Raw genomic sequence first — 23,753 nt, 5'->3', positions numbered from 1 at the left:
TGACACATAACACAATATTTTAGACTTGAAACAGCAATTAAATCATTTAATTTGACATGGCTTCCGTTTACGTACCTTTATTTAGAATAAGATTTATGTATATTATTCAAGCGTATGGATTTTAGATAAATCTCCCATTCATTTCTTGCGGAGTTAATATATACAAAATTCCAGGTGTTAGCATCTTGGTGCCAGACAGCATTCAGCAGTTTTAAGGTCAGTGCATTCCAGTGACCAAGAGAGGCTTTTCTATTTCATAGTACTGCAATCCTAACGTTGGCGTCCTGTAGCCCTCAATTTCTCACCATCCCAGTATCCCATGCCGGCTCTTTTACTTCTATGAGGAGGTTTTTACCCTTGTCCTTCCTGACGTCGCAGACACTTGTTACTCGGTCTTCTATCGGAACCTCTCAGCCAACTTTTCTTTCTAGTATGTTTCTGTCGGAACTATTGTATCTCATCACGTACGTGGCCAATCCACCAATGCTATTCTTTGGCGTAGAATGATCCATAGTGTACTTTCATTCTTTTATACATCTCCTCGTTTCTCACCCTATTCCATTCACCTTCTCTTCAGCATCGTCTATCAGCACCAAGTCCTGAAGGCCTATCATTTTTCCCGATCACTTTTTCCGACGGTCCAAGTTTATATTCCATATAGTCCCACTGCCTACACGAAAATTTTCATGCACTGTTTCCCGGAGTCAATCCTTATGCTCTTCGAAAATTCCAGCAGTCTCTTTGCCATGAATGCCGATACATATATGCGGGGATATGCATGCATTTAGGGGCTTTAATTAATGGTAAATGTTTACAAAGTTCATAAGATGGCGTCATTTTAAAAACGCAATAATGGTTATTTCTATATCAATCGAGCATTTATTATAATAGAAATTGGAAATAAAAAAAAAATATATTTCCAAATGAACTTTAAATTAAACAACTAGTTAAAGCTGAACCATAAAATACCATGCCTGAAGGAGCTTTTGATCGCAGACGAGAGGACTTCGCCCAGTATTATTTTTCATTTTCATCTTCTATTTCCCAAAATTTCCGAAATCGCGATCAGATATTATTCATTCTGACCAGTGAAGCAAGTGATGAGAATATTGACAAATCTGTCTCAAATACCAATCCGCTCCAGTGCCATTTCCTTATACATAAGTCCTTCCCGACGAATTCCTCGCTTGTATCCACGTCCCGCCTTCTTCTCTCTCCACAACCGATCAAACTTTCCCCGACCTTCCTCTCATCACTGCAACTCCTGGATCCAAACCCTTAAGTTTCGTCGATCTCACTTTTCCTTTTCGCAAAATCCTTCCCGTTCGCACACACGCAGCAAGTCTTTTCAAGGCATCTCAACAACCGCTTTCACATCAGTGCGCACATTCCAAGTGGTCTGAACCGAGGAAAACTTCCCCGCGCTTGAAGAGAGGAAGCCAAAATCTCCTTAACCTTCATCTCCGCGTCTGCAACCTCACTCTTTCTTCCCCTCTCAGCCACGGCCACAGAAAAGCGGCCTAAAACCCCTCTCCCACTTCCCCAACTTCCTCTTCCGCTAACCGTGAGTGTGTCCGCCGGGGGCTCGCACGCGATTTTGAGGTCGGCCTACATCAAAGAAAGGGACTCTCCTCCTTTAAGCTTTAAGTCTTGTCTTCTCCCTCGCCTCTCTTTGCTTGTCAACGGAATGAGTAGTGGTGGATAAAGAGAGCACCGAGGTCGTACTCCCCCAAAATTTTATCAAACATTTTTGACTTGTATCAGTTTAATAGTTTTTGTACCCCGTTTTTCAATGAAACATTAATATCGTATTATTTTAAACTTGAAATCGGCCATTTATTTCTTCGCCATTGTTACTGTTCCGTAAACAGAAGTATGTTTTAGTTGTCGTAACTGCCATCGGAGGGCGTAGTTTTATTCCGATATTCAATTTTTTTGTGAGTGTGCGTGCGACCAGTCATCGTCAATCTCGGAGTCTGTTGTGAGAGTCAGTGTGTGGAACTCATAGTGAGAATGTGTGGTGCCTCAGCTGCCCCAGCCCCTCCCCCGCCCCTCAAGTGTGCTCAAGTGTCGGCGGAACTGCAGACAAGGAGGCTAACTGACTGAATACTAACAAGTGAAATTCCCCCCATTATTATTCACTATATTGTCATGATATTTTTAAAGCTATGAATATATATTTTTGAATGTTTAAAAGTGCGTTGTATTTCTCTGGTCCCTCGGGTTATAGTTTTATGAACATCGTTCCTCTTTCTTCCCGCGACAGCTACATTTTACACGGGCGAACGCCCTTCTCTCTCGGGGAGTTTTCCCTGCTCTGCGGACCCATATCATGGCTCCCTCCCATTTTTCAAAATGATGCTGAATCCGCCTCTGGGAATAAAAATGTTTCAATAAAGAATTGAGTTTTCTTTCATGAAATTTTCAAAATATGCCTTGTACTTTCTACCTACAAGCTCTTTTATGTTGATGCATCGGTAGGATTGCTTTTGAAGGCAGACAACAAGAATATTTTGTGTTTCCAAGGTATTGTGGAGTTTTGAGGGAGGGGTTGTTGAATGGTAACTGAAGGCTACTCTTTTCAATAATGATTTCTTTGAAATAATAAAAAAAAACAAGTTTTTTTAACAGACAGTTACAAGCGGTCGATGTTACACTCCTCCATTGGGGTCGGTGTCTCAAGATCCCAAATCGCAATAAATTAGAAAAATGCGATATCTTGAAGTAAAAGGTAGTAACGACGAAAAGTACCTTCCTCATTCAGTCAATTTCACTTAAGTTTGAAGTGAAATAGGACGGTACACTGGCCGCCCACTTTTTATGCATTGGCTACGTCACTTGATTTGCAACTCATTAACTCTTTCAGGAAGCATCGTACATTGAGGGGAGAAAACGGTCACTGGAGTATAAACAACAACTAACGTCTGAACGTGCAAAAGTAGAAACGGGTGACCTCTAGAAAAGATTTCGTTACGCCATCAACTTATCTGAGATGTAAATACTCGAGGTCGATGATTTACCGCCACCAAAAGGTCGAGAAGTAGGTGGATGGAGAAACGAAAAAATACTTGTCTCTTAAGTTTTTAAACACATCAGAAAATTTAAAACAACGATAAAGGACCGCATTTCCCTTTATTGACTGACGGGCACAAAACATACACTTTCCGCGATATATTTCACTGAAACTGCCATTTAAATGCCACATTTTAAAACAGACTCTCACGGCAGAACTTTCCTTACGATGTAAGTTCATTTATGTTATGATAAAAATTTTACCCTAGTTAAAACAAAAAACAATCGTTATATCATCATCATCGTGATAAAAATTTATTACTTAGGCTCGCCACCGGAGTACCTATTATGAGCACATGAGTGCTCTAATTGAAGTCATATCATGTTAATTACATATAAATGGCGATGCGGTTGGCTCAAATTGCTAGATGAAGAGTTTACTTGAAATATAAAGATCGAGTTAGCAAAGTTATATTTGCTCTAGTTATGCTTTCAGCTTGGATGGATGATGTTTATTTCTAATAAAATTATCAAAATAATATGCGAAAATTATTTGTTTTCAACGCGTATTGGCGAAACTCTTCCTTAAAGATCTCAGTTCGCGGAATTGGTGGATCGTAGGCCACACGAAATTCCGCGTCTTCACCCATCAAATCAAACCTAGACATCAAACCTAGACAAATCTCTTTCAGATAAAATAATAATAACTAGATGCCTTTATTCGCGCGAGACTAACAAGTCCCCTCTTCCACCAAACCCTTTATAGCGTCAATTTAAACATTTAAAAACAGTAAATAAAAGTTTAAAATAAAAAAATATACAATATACACAACTGGTGAAGTGTCAAATAAGATAAACAAGTATATGTGGAAATGTGTGTAGGAAAAAATATTTCCTTTTGTGGGAAAAAACATAAGGATAAGAGAATAGAGTAGATAGTATCCTTCAGAGAAAAATCCCACTGCAGGAAAACGCCCACACAAGAAGGGGGGCGTGAAAAACCTGCGAAACCATACTGAGTGAAAATTAATGTCATGTCACATGCAAAATACAACATAGTTAATGAGGTACATAGTATACACAAATATTAAAAATGCTAGTAAGACATAAAATATAACATATATACATAAACATTCACAGATGCATATCATTTAGCCGTAGGCGCTGCTCAGTGTCTTGTATATTATGCAGCTAATTGTGTAGAGAAAAGTGCTTTGTGGAGCCTTCTCTTAAAAGATGTCAACGATGATGAGTTCCTAATTGAAAGGTTAAGATTATTCCTTGAAAGATATAGGCACTAATATGTTGATAACTATTATCAAAACAACAGTTATTGATATAATAACCGCCTCCACTCACACAGGTTCGGATTTAGGTTATTTTGCTGGAGTGGGATTAATCACCTACTGCGGCGCCTTGATAGCATGCATCAACTCTTCATAATAATAGGTCTGAGGTCAGATATACATAAGCAAGCGGCTTAGAGAAATTCGTTAATTATTTTAAGCATTACTCTTTAAAAGCGAGCTAAATTTAAACTTTCATCAGAGATCCACGATAAAGATACCAATCTTTTCAATATTTCCGAAAGCCACGAGGGGAACGTCCTACTTTATGCTGCCACAGCACTCCATCAATGATTCAACCCTGAGGTTAGTTTGAATAAATAAAGACTTTGGCCACCCCTGAATGAACCACCTTCAGTCCAACGAAGATCAGGCATCCAGGGTCGAGAGCCAGGATCTTTCACAATCCGGGGATTTTATTTAGGAATATCTTAAGGCTTCAACCGAGATTTTAACCTTGGATTACGATCGAATCTTCATTACGTAGAGATTTGTACAAGGTAAGCGTCAAGGCTCTCTTTAAAAAATATTTCTAAAATGCTCTAATCTTTCATTCAATTTAAGTTGTTTTGTTTAGCAAACGGGTTAACGTCATGAAGTAGGAATTCTTTCGAACCTCCCTTGGTCGTTTTATGACTACGCTAGTGACTGTGTAAGTAATTAAAGCGAGAGTAACATATGGTCGACTTTAATACATTAGTGAAGCACATCATTTGACCAAGCATGCACAAAGAGGCAGAGTAATAATTGCATATCATGTTCGAGCATCATTACTTACCTTATGTATAGTAGCTTAATATTATTTTCAATTGCTTGGCACATGTACGGCAAAGATTAAAAGTGAACTCATCAGCTTCTATACCGAGAGAATAACAACGCGCTGGTCATTTTAAAACTTGGGAATCTCAATTGCTTCGCTTTGCCATTTGTGCGAAATGGATATTACTTCCATATTACACCAGCATTACTCACTCGAGGGGAACGTCTAAAACTAATTTCTTCTTTAACATCCTACAACCAACTCTATTTCTACGCATCGTTTCCTATTTTAAATCAAATATCATAGAATGTAACGCCCCTTTAAAAGATGCTCTTTTATAAATTTGCTACGAATACTTACTATCCTTCCGTCGGCGCACATAAAATATTTCCGAGCCTTTAAAATTCATATGCAAAAAACATATGACATTTGAATAAGAATTGCCCTGATAATTCTAATCAATCAACATAATTCAGCTAAAAAATGCAAGAGGCACTGAAACATTACTTTCATAATGCCATTATCTCTAATTTTATATATTTATTGAATATTATTCAATGATTCATATTCCTCAACTGTACCGGTGAGAATATGTAACGCGAATATATTTGATTAATAATGCTAATTGATTAAGTAATATACCTCGTTCACCATGCAGCGATAATTTCATTCCATTCAACGATCATTTCAAACTGACTATTCCATGACAGGCACTGCACAATATTCCAAATTATGGAAATACCACGCTTAAAAGAATAATTTGCAATTAGCACGCGATAAATATGCACATTTTATTCTTATTTTTACAAAGTGAATGAAATTTTCAAACGTGAATAAACGGTCGGATGCAATGGTGCAAGCTGGAATTTGAATGGAGGAACAGGGGACAATTTCAGTAATTTTATTTTACATTTGTCTGTCTTCATTCAATTAATTTCCACATTTCGCACTACTTTTGAGCCTCTTTTAATTACTAAAATATTTTTCAATGCGCGGGGTTTCGCAAGTGAAAGAAATATCCACTAGATAACAGAAGTAAATTTCGCAAACGCAGATTGGTTCCAGTTGAATAGCATTGGCAGTGCACTTAAACATTCGTCATTGCACCCCATCCCAGCACGCTGGAACGCAGCCAAGTAATTAGGGCCGTTCAAAATTACAGCAGAGCTTAACTTGAAAATGCTATCTACATTATTAGTACGTGCACGTAATTATCTCTTAGTTGTGAACAAACAAGCCTATGCTTTCATTAACACTCACAAAATAGTTTGATAGGATATAACCAAAATTACCACCTGATTGAAACAAAAAATTATTTCAAACTTGCTGCGTACTTCCTCCCCCACCATTTGGAAGATCAGAAACCTACTTTAAAAACAAATAACAATGAAAAAATATATAAATGAAATAGCGGCCACCATATAAAAAAGAGCAGTACTAAATTTAATTCCATAACAGGCAGATGCCAAGATGTAGGTCTTATTCTAAATCCTTTTAAAACACTTCGCAATGCTCCAATTGAATCCAACTCTGACTGGCGAAATGATTATTATTAGCAAAATCGGCAGAAACTGAAGCCAAAAAAGTAAACATTTATCCTTATGTAATGATAAATTCATCATTAACAATGCTTTGTAGCAATGGAAGTAAACGGAAAATGAGATTCTTTCAATTTCCTAAATCACTCAGCCAAAGGTCAAAGCAGTACAGTTGTTCACACTCCTGCATTGCTACCAGGCCTTCATGTTTACAACGCAAGCTAGACACAGCATCCAAGCTGCTTGAACAGATCAAACAGCAACAAGTTGCCGCAACACAACAACAAACTTGATTGAAATTGTGTAACTTCCTGGAGCGTAAAAATATGTGCTCAAGAAGTTCCAAACATGCCCTCCAGATTCTAGTATAATTTCACCGAGCACCGTGTTCATTTCTCATGTCGTACCAGCTCTTACGCGATCAACCCGTCACCCCTGACACGCACACACGAGGCAGTAGGGCAACCCAATACACGTCGATCAAAACATGCGTAAAATCAGCCGTTCATGTACAAGAAACTAGCTTAATCAAGTCCCCCACTCCCTCCTAAAAACTTTAAGTTTAAATGGGAAAAAGTCCTTCCAGTAATTCACAGAGGACGATTCTCTTAGCCTTATAAACCATAGCTTACTATTAGCATCATTTTAATAACAATGTAAAGCAATAAACACTATTGAATCAAGAGCTTCAAAAATAACGTGGTAGAAATGTCGAATTTTATTCACTAGTTAATTAACTTTGATGCTGAAAACTAATACCAGGCAAGTAGCAGGCTCTAAAACTCGAAAAACAAGGTTATTAAGTTAGTTTTTATTAAAAAGTTAAAGGCGGACGGAAATAACACTCATTTTCCATGTAAGTATAAAACTTAAAATTCACAGCACCATGAATACACAAAACAGTGGGACATCACCAAAAAGGGAATAACCTATAAGCTTCGCTAAGGAGTAGAGACAAAAGAAAACAAGATAATTCAGAAACCAGAGCATACAGCGATACAAGCTTGGATTGTTTTAATCGTGGGCAACAATTATTTCCTATCACCAGTTCATCTATTATTTGAATTACATTTTGCCGAGAGAGACCTAGGGATTGGGTTCAATAACGAATATTATTAGTTTTTATTAGAAATTTCTACAATTAAATGTTATTGAATGACATTTTACGCCTTAAGTAGGTTATGCATCAATGTGGGCAATCACGAAGTATTTATAAGTATAAATTGATTTTTCACAAAATGTTTTCTGACAGTCGGGTATGATTTACATCGAGCAGTTTGAGGATCACCCCGGTCATTTCCGTATTGAAATTCATACTTTAATTCACAATATGGTCAATTTACTCTATTTATTTCCATAAAACCAATTCCTTTACTCCCTTGCCCGGGTACCTGAAAAAATTAGGATTCGTTAAGCGTATTATGAGAAGATTTTCGGATGAGAAAGTAAAAGAAAGGTGCTATTTCGCACTCGTCCGGCCGCACCTTGAATATGCAGCGAGCATATGGGATCCGGTGTATAAAGACTTAGTCCGCTCATTGAAAAAAATAAAATAAAGGCTGCGCTATTAGTCAAAACTGCTACGGGCGTACATACAGCGTTAATCAGATGCTACGCGAATTAAGCTGCGAGCCTCTGGAGAATCGGAGGCTGCCCGCTATGCTAAGATTTCTTGAACAATTGTGAATAGATATGTTTAATAGCGACACGAAGAACATAATATTAGAGCGCCACAATTTCCGACAAAAGCGATACATTCAGAGAGATATTTAGCCGAACGGATTTATGCGTAAACGGCTGGTGTCAAAACACCACCTGCCACACGCCTTTTAAGCGGCTTGCGGGGTAGTACGTAGATGGAAATGTACCTAACGATCGTTTATCGAGCACTTTCTTTGCATCTTCTCCTGCTCAATCATCGCCCCATTGAAAACATCCGTATTCTCCGTATCTCATCTGCGAGTTTCACATCCGTCCGCATTCTCAGCTCCGCTCCACAGCTAGTGATGGATGGATCATGAGCAACCGACATGCCCATTAGAGATATCCAGAGAGATCCACTGAATCACTCCGACGAACGACACAATCATTTGAGCCGTTCGCTACCGAAGTCGTTCGTCGACCATTAGCGACCGATGTCGATTGAAGTGGGTGGTCGTTAATACGTGACCAAAGTCAATGGTTGGACGGTCACGGTCAAAGTCGCCGGTCGGTCAGTCGTTCGCCACCGCGAAACGGTTTCATGTCATTCACAGCCTAAAACGGTCGCTCTCGAGTGAAATTCTCCATCATACGTGACACCGTGGGAAATATTAATATTCCCAATACTGGGATATAAAGACAATTTATGAAGTTCCATTCAGAATTATATGTAGGGAAATATACACTCACAAAGGTAATGGCGGATATAGGCAATGACCGTCATCGGCCATGATTGATGCGTTTAGTGACCCACGATCGATCATTCGCGATTGACTCACTCAAGTGAATGATGAACGTTGACATCACTGAAAGGACCGACTTGGCCTATCATTATCCACACTCACATTTCGGACTCCACTAGTCATTTTTCTTACCCTTTCTCCAGGGTTCGAGTTTTCATTATGCGCTAAACTCCTTAACAGAGGCGATACCATAGCAAAGGTTTTAGATTTTATGAGCACAGTAACGCGAGACCCAAGTTTCTGCTAAATCTTTCATCCATTCTTCTCCAATATTTTTCATTCCTTCGCCTTTTATTTTATTCCTTGCCGTTTTCCCCCTGTTGGACTCTAAATTAAATATCTTTAATTATGTTATTTTTATAACAAAACTTTATATTGTTAGAATCGATTTATTTTAAAATGTCCTTTTTCGGCATTTTTTAAATTTTCATTCTGATTACCAGAATATTATTATGTTTTAACGTTTTTCATGCCCTTCACCGATTGGTAGGAATGCAGCCTATACTTTTATGTATATTCAAGGTATTAGTTTTTTTTTTATATTGCTTCAATTAATTAATATTTTTAAATTTATTTTTCATATACATGTCGTATATGCTGGATTTCCTGAGAAGAACTCGAATGAAGCAAAGGAAAGACTTGACCAGCCCGACATCAAATGACCATTAAATGTCCAAGGAGCTGAACCAAATGTACTAACAGAAGAAAATAATACATACCGATATCATATTCTGTGCTGCAAGAATGAACTTGAATAGCTATGTAAAAGAGCCCTGGCTCGGGGGAAGATGGGCCGGATTGTGGCCTCACCCGAGCCAGGTAAAATAAAAGAAAAGTCAAGTCAATTCAAGTCTAAATTCCACGTTTTTTCCTCATCTTGGTTCTTTCATTGACGAGATGCACCCTTTTCAACATCCCCCTTCACACTAAACTCTCCCACACCCTGGTATACAGCGCCCTCCGAGTGAGAGAAAAAGAAAGAGAGAGAGAAAAAGGGAGTAGAGGGGAGTTAGTGCGGAAATGAGATTGGCGACGCAAGTGGATGAATTAGGACACGGGAGAGACAAGAGGCGGCGACGCGACGCGACGCGGCGCTTATTCGTTTAAAAGAGTTTGCAGGAGTGGAGAGGGGCGGAGAGGAGAGGAAATGAGAGGTGGGAGAGGGAGGTAGCTTATGGCGGCAAAGGAGGGTGGCGTTGGGGAACTGCTTGGCCGATCAAATTGCCGAGGCGCGGAATCGGCGAGGTGCACAGTAAGATTGTTGCGGGGGATGTCTCCTGAGAGTAAATACAAACAAGAAGGCCAGAGATTGCTGCGTAATAGCGGAAAGATTCATCATCATTACAAGTATATATACTGTCCCAGTCACAACACCGGGCGGCATGAAAATCAGCCCTGACACCATTCTTGCTGATTTTAATGTAAAATGACCTCCTAAATCCGAATATGAACTCCATTTTTTCCCATTACCCACCATTTTCGGGGTATCTCCCGCCCTCCAATTTTTATCACTTTTCGGTCATTTGGAGGAATAAAAAGAATTATTTTAGCATTTAAATTTTTTCTAGGGGTTTTGAGGGTAGCAAAATCCTAAAAAATTAATATTTATGGTAGAGAGGTAGATTTGGGGGGAATTGGTTTCCGTAAATTGTGTAAAAAACGCATTAAAAATTATCAATTTTGCATTTTTTCCGCAAATTTTCACGTATTTAAAAAAATTTCCAGTTCCCATTTCACATCATCTTCCCCCAAATGATAAAAATATATAACAACCAGAAACATCAGTAATAATAAAAATATTTTACTGCATAGCATAGGAACAATAATTAAAATATTTAGTAATAGCTCGGAAGATTCACTTTACTACGCTGGCCTCTCCCGCCTGTCCCGCTCAGGCTTGGACGGCAATTCTCTTGTTTTCGCTGCTAAAAAAGGAAAAGTAAGACATTATAATTATACGAATCGTATAAGATTGGGAGTTTTACATTCTCATTGGAGTTAAAATGTATTCTTTCTCCTTAATCATGGAGTTCCACAAAGTACCAGCCTCTCAAATCAATTATGTATATTGAAGTTGTCGCCACCTTCCCTCGGTATACCTCTTGTGATCGCAGAGTTAACTCTTTCGGTGTTCTGGACAAGGATCCTTTTTTCAAAGTAGTTTCAATTGTGCGAAACGTAAAAGTAGTTTTACTCCGACTTTTTTCAAGTGAATGTCAGTATGTGGGCTTGAGTTGTGATTATTGCCGTGATTTAATGTGTAATAATGTTACGCGAGTGTAAAAATCATCCTCAGCGCCTCAGCTATGTTTGCGGTGAATTGACTTAAACATCACAGCAATAACCTCTTTCTTTAATTCTTAAAACTGCTTATAAATTTTACTCTGGCTGCCATATTTGCGGTCAGGTCTAGGTATAAGCTGCAAGTGTTTGTTGTACCACTTGCTACTGTAATTTGACGAAACACCTGGTCAAACTACTATTGCTGCTTCTGAACTGCTTCATTTGTGAATAGAACAGCCGCGCCCGAGTAAAACATTACATCTTAATTAATCAATTATATTAATATTAATTAATTAAATGAATTAATTACATAAATCAATCAATTATAATTAATAAATCTCATTAAAGGGACATCATTGTATCTTTGAACTTCAATATTATTACGAAAACTGGATAAAAATTAGTAACATGAAATATTAATATATTTCCACTGAATTTGTTTCAGCACGACGCGTTTTTGTTATTATAACATCATTTTCAAGAGCTCAACATTCTTATAACAATGTTTAATACAACTAATCTTAATAACTTCCAACACATCGTGCCACATACCCCATATACAAATTACATAATATATACAAATTGTCGCGGCCCGGAATCGGCAAGCATTTGCATTTTCCTTCATAAAAGAAAACAAAATATTGAAAAATTATGAATTACTAAATATATCTTTAACAAATTAAGTTTTTTCTATTACTAAAAGAGTTAAAATTAGTTTGAAACCCATTATTTGGCACCCTGTTTTCCAAACATTTCCTCCCCTAGTTTTGCCCCCCCCCCTCCCCCCCACGAACGAAATTCCTGCCTACGCCACTGTCGGCAAGGTGCGTAGTCAGATTATTTTGGGGTGTGTCTCCTCAAGAGTAAATACAAACAAGAAGGCTTAAGATAGCTGCGTAATAGTCAAAAGAATAGGACATCATTGCAATATCTTAATTCAGCATTGCAACGAAAACTGAATAACAATTTGTGAATATTGAAATATTTCAATATTTCAGCTGAAGTCATTTGAGTAAGACGCGTTTCGTTGTTTAAACAATGTTCTCAAGTGCTTAAAATTCTGATCGCAATCTTTCATTTTACTAATTTTAATAATTTACAGCACATTGAGCCACATATCATTGAAGATGTACAAATAGCATACGAATATCAAACGAATATCATTCAGGATACACAAATAATCGGCAAGGTGCGCCGTCAGATTGTTTCGAGGAATGTGTCCTCAAGAGCACATGCGTATAAAAACAGTGAGGCTAAAAATAGCAGTGGAATATCCGAAAGATATGGGCATCATTGTAACATCTAACTTCTTTATTATAAAGAAAATTGGATAAAAATTAGATAATATTGATGTATTTCCACTGAATTTGTTTGAGGAAGACGCGTTTCATCGTTGAAAGAACATTCTAAAGAGCTCAGAATACTCATTGCAATGTTTAATTTAACTAATCTTAATAACTTTCACCACACCGTGCCATATATCACTCACGATATACAAACATCATACAAAATATATACAAAATTTTCGCGATGCGGAATTGGTAAGGTGCGTCGTCAGATTGTTTCGGGGAATGTCTCCTCAAGAGTAAATACAAACAAGAAGGCTGCGTAGTAGGAGAAAGATGAAGACATCATTGTGACTTCCAATTCAATATTACAACGAGAACTGGATAAAAAATTATTTAAATGAGATATTGCAACGTTACCATGGTTTTATTTTAGCACAACGTGTTTCGTTGTTAAAACAACATTCTCAATTAATTACGTAGGCTTCCGCGGTAATTAAATTGATGATTGGTTTCCGGGTTAGTTCCACGTTGACTCATTTTTGGCGGACGACACTTTCGGGCACGTTTCAGCTCCCGTCTTCGGGGCCGTTCAAAAACCCTAAATGTCCCCCGAAACTGTCGTCCGCCAAAAATGAGTCAACGTGGAATTAACCCGAAAATCAATCATCAACATTCTCCAGTGGTCAACATTCTTATTGCTACGTTTCACTTAACTATTGTTAATAACTTCCACCACAACGCGGCAAATATCACACAATATATGGACAATAATTGACTAAATACTAATAAATAATATAATAAATAATACAGTAAATATTAATTATCCATAATTTATTACTTTTTCGATGAATTATAAACGTAAACCTGGCTTCTACACAGAACTTTCTAAACAAAAAAACCAAAGATTAACTGAGGAGCGGAGATCAGCATGGCATGAACTTGGGATGTTATCACCTTTTCTGCGAATGAGATAACGTCGATTTTTTGTTACGAATTTCTGAAAAAGGAGGCAACGGATAAAATAATGAAAATTCACGAGCTTCTCAGTTTATCACCCACAATTTTCACACACACTCGACCATTGTAGAAAATTGTTTCTGGAACCCATTATAACATCCGGATAGAATGCTCCCAATATATGGCAGCTAAACCTCACATCATTAGGATAGACACGTTGAACACCAGCCCGAGTTTTGGTTAACCTCCTCGGGACAGACTCAACCATCGCCTTACATCTTCGATCGGGGGCGATGGGAATACACACAGTTTCATAAAAGTCTATGAAACCAGTCCTAGAGCTCCAATGCTAAATAATAGGCAATGCTGTTGTTTCATATCGAAATGTCCGATTAGCTTCGCGTGAGTGGGTATATTTATTATTTATAGCGGGAACATTAGGTATTATCCTACGTGGGCGTCATATAACAAGCTCCAAATAAGTCAAATGAGAAAAAGGAAAGTAAGTTTAGTTTTTTTAGTGAGAGTACAAGGTATTATCAAAAATGTAGGCGCTATAAACTGAAAGGAGGAAATTTGAACATGGGATACCATCCATAGCGGCAGGCAAAAAGGTCAAATACCTAATGAAGTAATAATAGGTCGTGGCTATGGCGCCATATCTACGGTCATTTCCGAGTACACACGGCCTTAATACCACATGGGCCATCCTAATGGCATCACTCCAACACCTGTATTGCCCTGAACCCGAGGGAATGTGTAGTCCATCGCCGAGCAATACCATCAAGAATAAAAAATGAGCAACGGATCCAGAATTATTTTCGTAACACGCTAGCTTTCCGCCTCGGTAGCTTTATATTTTGGATTGCATTTTTTTATATTTTCAAACTAGCGATAAAAATAAATTTAAATCAGAGGGCGCATTTAAAGAAAGTAACAGGAAGGGTAAGACGTTTATTTCACTCCAGAAATGAAAGATTTGCAGCTCATCGCAAGTAAGTCATGTATCTAAATTTAGCGGTATCTAAATTTACCCAAAATAATTTTGAATATGTACCTACATTCATTTTCAAGTTGAACACCATCATTTTATGAGGCGCTAAAATTGTATGAACAAGTATCATAAAAATACTGTATAAAAATGCTAACAATATTGAATCCAAAGAACAAAAGGGCTATCAATATTATACTTCCACTCAGGGCATTTACGAGTTCATTTAAGTCTATGAATATGCATAAAAGAAGGCTTAGTATACAAAAAATATAGGCGACCATTCATATAACTCAACGTGGAGTTGGGCTTGAAAGGCAGAATTCCCACACTTTTCACGAAATTAATGAGCAGGAAATGTTAAAAAAAGGGTGGCTTAAGGTTGACCCATGAAGAATTCCTCCAAGGTTCGTAGGAATATTATGAAGGAATTATTCAGTGGTTAGCTTATGTCTGTACGGCTTATCTGACGGTTTATATAATGAAAAATCATTAGAAAGCGTAATCACCTTTACAACTACTTCTAAAATCACGCACCATGCATTAAAATTGTACATTGTAACCTCCAACATCATGTACAACCGTACAGATGATACAATATAAAATGCCTAATACGCTTTAGAGCTTTTTGCTGCTCGCTTCCATTGAAGGAAGAGGTGTATTAATTTTCACTTAGAATTTTAAATTGACTTTCTCGAGAAGTAGGTCCAATAAACAGTAGGTAGGATAAATAACACGAATTCAAATTTAAAAGTGCAAGTAATGAAAGGAAAAAAATCCGTTCGAAAGGGCAGAGAGTTAATGGGATAATGGGTAATGAAGAGATCCAAATACTTACATTGTAAGAATCAAAAAAATACATGAGAAGTTTTCGCTTGGAAGTAGATAGAGATCATGGGGTTCAAAATATTTTGTTTCATTGGGACAACAGTAATACTGCGTATTTTTTATTGAGATCAACGGCTCCTCTGCTAGTAATGAAGAAAAATGCGAGCATATATGAAGGAACTATGGAATACCTATTACATAATTACTATTGATGAAGCAGAATATTTCAATACAGCATTTATTTGCCATGCGGATTTAAACGCATTTACAAAAGTCCACTCTGCCCGAGGCCCTCCCACCGCGCATTCCAAGAATATCAGCAACAACCTCCGCTCTTAACAAAAGGGTCCTTTCATAAATTCTCCGCTCGGCGTTCAGCTCACGACCGCCGCGGAAGCTCGATATTATCAAACGAGTGGCTTCGATTCTGCTGACGGGCGTCGAAACCAAGCGCGCACTGGAGAAACCCGAGCCTATTTTTTCTAGGTACGAACGTTCACGGAAAATCTGATAAGATAATGTAGTAGGTCAAGGATAAAATGATTGAGGAAAGCTTCCAACCAAATCGAAAACAACTTGGTTGACTTGTGCGGCACGAGTGAAATTTTGCAGGCGTAAGCACCAACATATCGCGGCATCTCTCATCGAATTTCACTTCGAATCTGCTGTTATAAACACAATTCCATTATCTGAAGTACGAAACCGGGGAAAAGGGAAGATATTTTAAAACCAAACAGTCTTTAAACAAGGATTTTACCATTATTTCTGGGATATTTTTCAGCTTTCATAGCAGATCGTCTGAGATAACGGATAATTGCAATGGAATAGCTCATATTTAGCTGGGTCACCACCTAATCATACCTAATTCATACTATAACTCGGGTAACACTTCTGTGAAAGCTCATAAAAAAAGACCCATAGTGCGGGGTCCAGGAGCGATGAGTATCCCTAGCCTGCATACTGAATGTTTGAAAGAACACGCCTTTGACTAGGCCCACTAGTTAGCACTAATCCACCCCTTCTTATTGAAGTTACTAGTAAGCCAGCTCTACCTTTGGTTTTTAGAAAGCTCAAATTTACGGTGGAGGAGCAAGCGATGGAACTCATTGGAAAAGTAAGAGTATGCATAATCATATCATATGGTCTAATTACTGACACACAAACAAAGATACCAATATACACATCTGATTTGGTTAAGGTCACAAATCACCATAATATGATAGGCAAGTGTATTTAACTTCCAAGGCTGGAAGAAGTTTTCTTAGGGCATTATATAGGTTCTTGGTCAAAATGTAAGATGAATTTCCGAGAGGGAAAAATAAATGCCTGTAGTAGCATGCTGAAATAAAAATGCCACAGTACACTTCAGATTTAGAAAAGGCCGCAGAACACCATGATATGATAGATAGGTATACTTAAATTCCAAGGATGGGAGAAGTTTTCTTATGGCATTATTTAGGTTTTTGGTCACAATGCACGATGAATTTCCGAGAGCGAAAAATAAGATGCGTACAATAGTCTTTGTATGAAGGAATAATTTGCCTCCGACGTCGTAAATTATAATTCCATAACCCAACGAGAAAGCGAAGAAAACTTTCCTCGAATGACGACACGTGCATGGCGTTTTGATACTAAATATATCTCACCTTCACGCAAAACTTGTCGTTGGGATGCGATGAAACCTGCCTAAAACTGACGAAAAATGAATGAAAATTTTCGCCATCCGCTGAATATTAATGTCGAAAATAGAAAAAAACAAACCTTCACTCCTCCCGAGCGAGCAAGGAAAGTTGTCGCGAACTGTTTTGCTCCGCGTCGGAAACATAATCACGTAATGGATTCATCTCGTTATCCCTTTGCTCCTTAACGACATTGAGAAGAAGAGACGGACATCCTGTGAAGCATCTCCTTGAGAAAATCTCCTCCACGGGCACCTCTCTTTCTCTCGTCTCCCCACGGTTGCTCGGCCTCCGTGGAATATTCTTTGAGGCTCTCTCCCCGTCTTTGAGGTAAACCTTGCATCAAAAGGTATCCCCACGATTCGTCTCATAAAGCCTCCTTTGAAAAGCTTTACCCCCCCTACTCACATACCACCGCACCTCGACCAGGCAGAACCGTCCTTTGCAATGATCGATACCATGCGTTGGATCGAGATAACGCTTCTAATTATGAGGAATGCGTGGACATGCACTTATCCTGTGCGGCTCAGTGTACCTGAAAAGAGACGACACATCTGAAGTTTGATAATCAAATAAATAGCCAAAAGAGGCGCTGACAAAAACAACTTAACACTAGAACCGCTGAACTTTCTAACCCCACCAAAACCGCGGCATGGGACTTTTTTGTCCCATTGACAAAATACGTTGATCCTGTCATGTTTAAGTATAATTGACGGTTATTTTTGTGGTTTGTGTGAACAAAACACGTGTTTAAGTAATGTTTAATACGTTTTATTAAGTATAATTAGGAACACAGTAAACTTATTTTGACGTGTTGGTTGCAAGCTCAGACCTGCAGACGCGCCCGGCAGAGGTGACGCGGCCGGCGCTGCGTGAGTAGGCGGCCGGCGCAGTGCACAGATTATTCCCTTCTGCGCTTCTATGCATCGATCCCCTTCGTAATAAACTGTTATTATGCTTAATACAAAATAAGTGTACAAAAAAACTGAAATCGTATTTTTTCCCCATACGGGACAAAAAAGTCCCATCCCGCGGCTCTACGTGTATCGCTGCTTTTCTCGCAAACCAAACATCGTATAATATTTTCGATATGACCATTCAAAAGAGAATAAAAAATGAATATAAGTCGGTAAATTTCAAAGGGATCATATCACTAGTACATGAATGGCAAACATTTGCAAAGGGCGATGGGACAAAAAAAGTCCCGTCCGCGGTTCTAGTGCTAAGAGGGCGCATACCTTCCTCTCGATCGGTCTTGATTCGTGTCGTAATACTAACATGTAAACTTATGTTATCATCCTGAAAGATTGATGGTATAAAATGAAGACGGCGGGCAAAATTTTCCTGTATCTCAAATTTAAAAAATTCTCGTTCAGTTTATTTCTTCATCTTTTAAAATATTTGATAGGCAGGCGAATGTTCATCTTTTCAATATCTATCAATCTATTCAATAGGGATTCTGAAAAGGCTATTTCGATATTTCATTCTATTTATGCATATAGAAAATGTAGATATCACAAATACTGGACATTATATACCATTCGTAGTTCACGCGAGACAGACAATCATTGACTCGAAAACGAGAGCTTTCGATTTCAAATCACCAGGTTTGTTGTTTAGACACGATAAAAGTTTGAGTATCGATCAATCTAATGGATTATTTAAGAATGTTTGATGCTTTTTTCGACACATATAAGACTTATCAATCACTCCTCTCTATTAAATCCGTCCGAATACTGAGGAATCTTCCTTTACTTCAAATGAAGAAAGATTTTGTCTTGTCAAATCAGTCCACCGGTAGTTCTTCATTTTCATAAATTTGATCTCTTTTGAACATTTTTTCTCGCCTTGAAATCCCCTTTGAAGGTTTAATCTTGGCTTCTTTTATTAACATTAAGAGGAAACTCTCAATATGTCACCACATTGAACCAGAAACTTTCAAATTTGTCCATCATTTCCACCGAATTTGATCTTTCCCTGATCCATCACCCTCATCAATGTCTCATCTGATATCCTTTCCTTTAGCTCATCTTTCCAAATCCAGCAACATGAGCTGGTTACATTCCTGCGACTAAGAAATTTCACAATTCGTTTCACTCGACTTCAGCCAGGTACCTCAAACAGGTGTATTATAATCGGGAGCAGAAAATTAATATTTTAAACTAATAAGGAACTAAACCTCGCAAAAAATTCACACCTTTGCCACCTGCACGGTATTCCTCCTTACGCAACATTTCAGGAGTTGAAACACTAAAATGGCAAATCAAAAATATTAAATTTCAAGAATACTTCTTTTAATCACGCCATCGCGAACCTATCTACGTAATTTCTGAAGACTGATAGTCAGAGAAGTAGAAACAACAAAATACGGAACAAGATTCAAAGGCTGGAGTCGAAGATCGAAATTAAAGAGAGATCAAACTAAAGGTATGCTATTAAAATGCGCCACCTATATCCGTAATAGACGTCGAACTTTGCTGAAAGAACTACCTGGCAAACACGTGCCACGAGTGCAAGAGCGAGTAAAATACCTATCCTCGATTAATAAGCCACGATGTGACTTGTGAGCAACTTGTACCGGCGAGGAACTTACAACTCGCACATCAGTTTCGGCTTTAAGCCTTTGATGTCGGGCGTCAAGATGTTAACCGATCTTTTCCTACCGCTAAAATACCTAAGGTGGCATACGACGACATAGCAAGGCAAGTTGCGTCGGTAGTTCTTCCCTTCGGATAACTTATTCCACCAGCACCTGCTCAACTCGCAAGTGTGCTGCGCATTTTAAATAAATCACCACGATCAAATCATAATTTCATGCAGATTATTGGCGTGATAAATGCCAGTGGTGACTTTGAATAATCAATATATGCTAATCTCAATCGTTAAAGATGTCACATTCTAAATTTATGGATTGATTTATTGGTTTCACGGATCATTTATTACCCATAATACGTCAATTTAAAAAATGGCAATTGCCAGTCATGAAAAAGTTTTCCTCGCTAGAGAAAAAAATGAAATTAGTGCATTTTTTACGGTTATACCAGTGACTGACACAAAATAAATGGACTTGAAAATGCTTGATAAGATCAGCTGAGAATGCTGGAAAGGCGGCGTAGGCCGTATATCGTAAGAAAAATACCGTATACCTATTTATAATCCACATTTCAGTACGATTCAAAGGAAATAAATAAAGTTTCAATAATTGCATTGGAAACAAGAAATAAATGAAGAATATTATTTTCCCATTTAATCCTTTTCAGTCTTACCTCCTTCATTTTCATTAAAGCAGATTGAGGCGTATAATTAAAATTACCCACGATTGAGTAATTATTGCATTTGCGGCTCACGAGAAAACCAAACGGCACATAAGAGAAACATGGATGCCATTCGAAGGCAAATAAATTTTCTCTCAGGAAAAGCACAGCGGATAATACGAAGGTAATAACAGTGAATGGGTAGGGTGGGTAAATTGAAATCACAGGCACATCGTAGATGCAAACTCCCGCCACTTAATTGGTTTTTTTTCCTCGACAGAATGGAATGGCAAACCTTCCATGGCTACAATTCTCGCCACGTATAGGTTCCTTTGAGGGACGAAATTAGCCCTCGAGGAGAGGACAAGAAAGCTTCACTCGAAAAAAAAATATATATATATATATAAGCTGCCGGAGATATGAGCGGCTTATGCAACCATGAAATCCCTCTATGAAATCTTCAAGAAGACGGGTAAACTCTGAGATCTCTGTCGGAGAACTGGGGCAAATTGATGCTTTGTGGAGAAAACCTTTCTCTTTCTTTCTCCGAGATTGTTTCATGAGAGCGTTTTTCCGGAATTTATGGGAATCGCCATCCGGAAGACTTTTGAGCTGGATTGGCCTGAGATTAAGCGTTGCGAAGGGAACGAAATGCATGGAAGAAATGAAAAAGGACATCAACGAAATGGCCAGAAAAACTCGGGTAGAAGGCGGTACAAAAAAAAAACACGCACAGAAAACCTCGGGAATACGCTGAATATTTATTCCATTCCTGCAAACTTTTAATCAAATCTCCTCAGCAAAGTAAGCAGTTTTCAACAAAACTACAGCGGAGATAAATTTTCCTCTGAGTCGCATTTTAACGCCAATGCATAGTTAAACCAGCCCTAAAATATAGTCTAACCTTATTCTAATTTCGCCAACAAACAACATAGGAAACGTTGGAATAGCAATTTTTCAATAACGGGTATAAATGGTGATATCCATGATTTGAAATAATACCTCATTAGCGTGACGAAAGCCTAAAATATTGAATATTGATTAATGACTTGAATCTGCAGCCAACGTAGTCAACCAGAATATACTGTTGACACTGTAGCCATAATGAAATGCAATTCACGTTTGAAATAGTTCTAATGGAGAAATTATTGAGGGAATAATGATTTGTTTTGAAAATAATATTAGATAATTTATTTTTTTCTAATAAGAGTATAATAACCATTAATTGAAAGCTTAGATTTAAAAAGCGTGAAAAATGAAATCTGCGCGAAATAATTTTATAGAAATTTTTTAATGTCTTTCTCTGCATTGAAATAAGCAGTCTCTCGTGACTAAATTTGATTTATTCATAATAGGTTTTGAACTCGCTTTACAAGCATTGTCCTCTTCAAGAAAATTAACTGCTTTCTTCACCATGCATACATTACCAAGCAAAATTTTCAAGCAATAATTTACAATTCATTGAAAGTAGTACACGAAGGATGAAACTACAGCTTCAAATTATACTATGCAGTGTAGTCCCGTACGCGAAATTCCAATTTCTTTATGGTAAAACTTAGGTACACCCCATGGCTATAAAAGTAACATCGAATTTATAATATACTCCAAGTTTGACCACAGAGGTATAAATCACTAAATTTAAAAACTTTGCATCATATTAAGGTCTCGGAGTAAATGACTTACCTGTATCTGGCAGAAAACTTCTCCGTAAGGCCAACAGTGGTAAAGGGCCGGAATGAAGCCAAACGGAATGACGAGAAGTCCGATGGCTAAGTCATTACTGGCCAAGGAAGTGAGTAGGTAACGGGGCTGGAAGAGAGAAGAAACGATTATTGAGTTAGACCCAATAACTTAGTATATGAATTACTCGATTCCAAACAAAGACATCACTACCAAATGATAAAGCTCAGAGTAAAAGTGTTACCAATTAAGGCTTGGTTATGAGCGTTTCTACGTGTCACTGACCGTTACAACCAGTTTTTGTTCATATATTTCCCCTTTGACTTAATACAAATCAATTTAGGAACTTTCTGGAGATTCCACCAAAAACAAGTTACTGACAGCATACACTGGCTTTGGTACCACCCTGTGACCCCTGTAGAACCGGAGATTTTAAACTTCAAAGTCGTTGTCACTGACTGACAAAAATAAAACTCCGTTTTGTGACGTTGTCACATTTCTTCGCATTGCTCAAATTCGCATTGCGCAAATTATGCAAGATAAAGAAAATCCACGAAATACGTAAAATAGTTCTAAGTGCTGCCCAAACGCATGCAAAATCGTGACTTTGTGTAAGTAATGGTTTCCTCTCTTTGGCCATAAAAATGGAGCGTCACTGACTTACGGGAATTGTCACTGACTGACACATGTGATTTGTTGCGTGTTAACTTTTCTTTTTCATGGAATGAGCATTGCAAAATATATCTATATTGAAAACAGAAATTTATATAAAAGAAAAATAACAGTGGCATAGCCGGTAGGGTGTATGTCCAGGGGGTCCGGACCCCCCCCCCCCCCCGAAATATAAAAACACAATTATTTTCCTTCAGAAAAAAGTGTTAAAATTAGTTAAGAACCCTCTACCTAGTACCCTGTTTTTAAAACATTTTCCCCCTGTGTTAGACCCCCCTGAACGAAATTCCTGGTTACCCCACTGAAACATAAGCACATAGTATGTATTTTATCCAGTAATTTTGCTTCGATTTCTGTATTCTCGCTTAAAATGGTGAGTACTCCTAGCACTATGATCTATTGCGTAAGGAGACATCTTAATTATATTTATAGCAACTAACTCCACATGGTGAACAAAGAGTGTGTTCCGTATGGTTGAAATGCCGTGCCACTGTTAGTCCAGCATTTCATTGGAGGCAGAAATGCCGTGTACAGGGATCTCGGCAAATTTTATTTTCATGCCGTTTTAATTACACACTCACACTGCATTTATTACAGGAGAACCCGACTTAAAAGCTTCCCAGGTCATGTTTCTGCCTTTGCCCCAACTACATCAACACCACCCTTGCCATGATCTGTTACGACTTCATTGCCGCTCTCTATTCTTCCTTTTTAATTCCTCGCATTCACCTCTTTGCTTTTTCCTCTCATGATGCTCGCGCTGTCTCTCTGCTCCCGTCTTTGCCATCTTAATAAATTCTGACATATGTTACAATAGGGAAATTGCATACATTTTATAAACAGTATGCTGATATACTACAGTAAATACTTAGTACCGCAATATACTTTTTTCCGCTTAAAATTCAGTTTATACCCTTGAAAATGACTCCCAAAAGTCGCCCGAGTTTCGCGGGCTAAAAAATACCGCCCCCACTAATATTTGGCTGTGACGTCATAGTTCAGTACGAGTCCAAGATCCAA

The 23,753-nt window shown here is 38.1% G+C and overlaps 1 protein-coding gene across 1 annotated transcript in view; it reads right to left on the bottom strand.

Annotated features, from left to right (window-relative positions):
* LOC124155169 (5-hydroxytryptamine receptor 1) overlaps window positions 1–23,753 on the bottom strand; it is a 461,543-nt gene that overhangs the window by 383,590 nt on the left and 54,200 nt on the right. Inside the window, exon 3 of the mRNA XM_046528884.1 lies at window positions 22,065–22,190. Within this exon, the coding sequence (XP_046384840.1) occupies window positions 22,065–22,190 (126 nt within the window). The remainder of the gene's footprint in view (window positions 1–22,064; window positions 22,191–23,753) is intronic.

The sequence above is a fragment of the Ischnura elegans genome, chromosome 3 (genome assembly GCF_921293095.1).
Source record: "Ischnura elegans chromosome 3, ioIscEleg1.1, whole genome shotgun sequence".
Taxonomy (NCBI): domain Eukaryota; kingdom Metazoa; phylum Arthropoda; class Insecta; order Odonata; family Coenagrionidae; genus Ischnura; species Ischnura elegans.
This window is presented reverse-complemented; position numbering and strand designations above follow the sequence as displayed.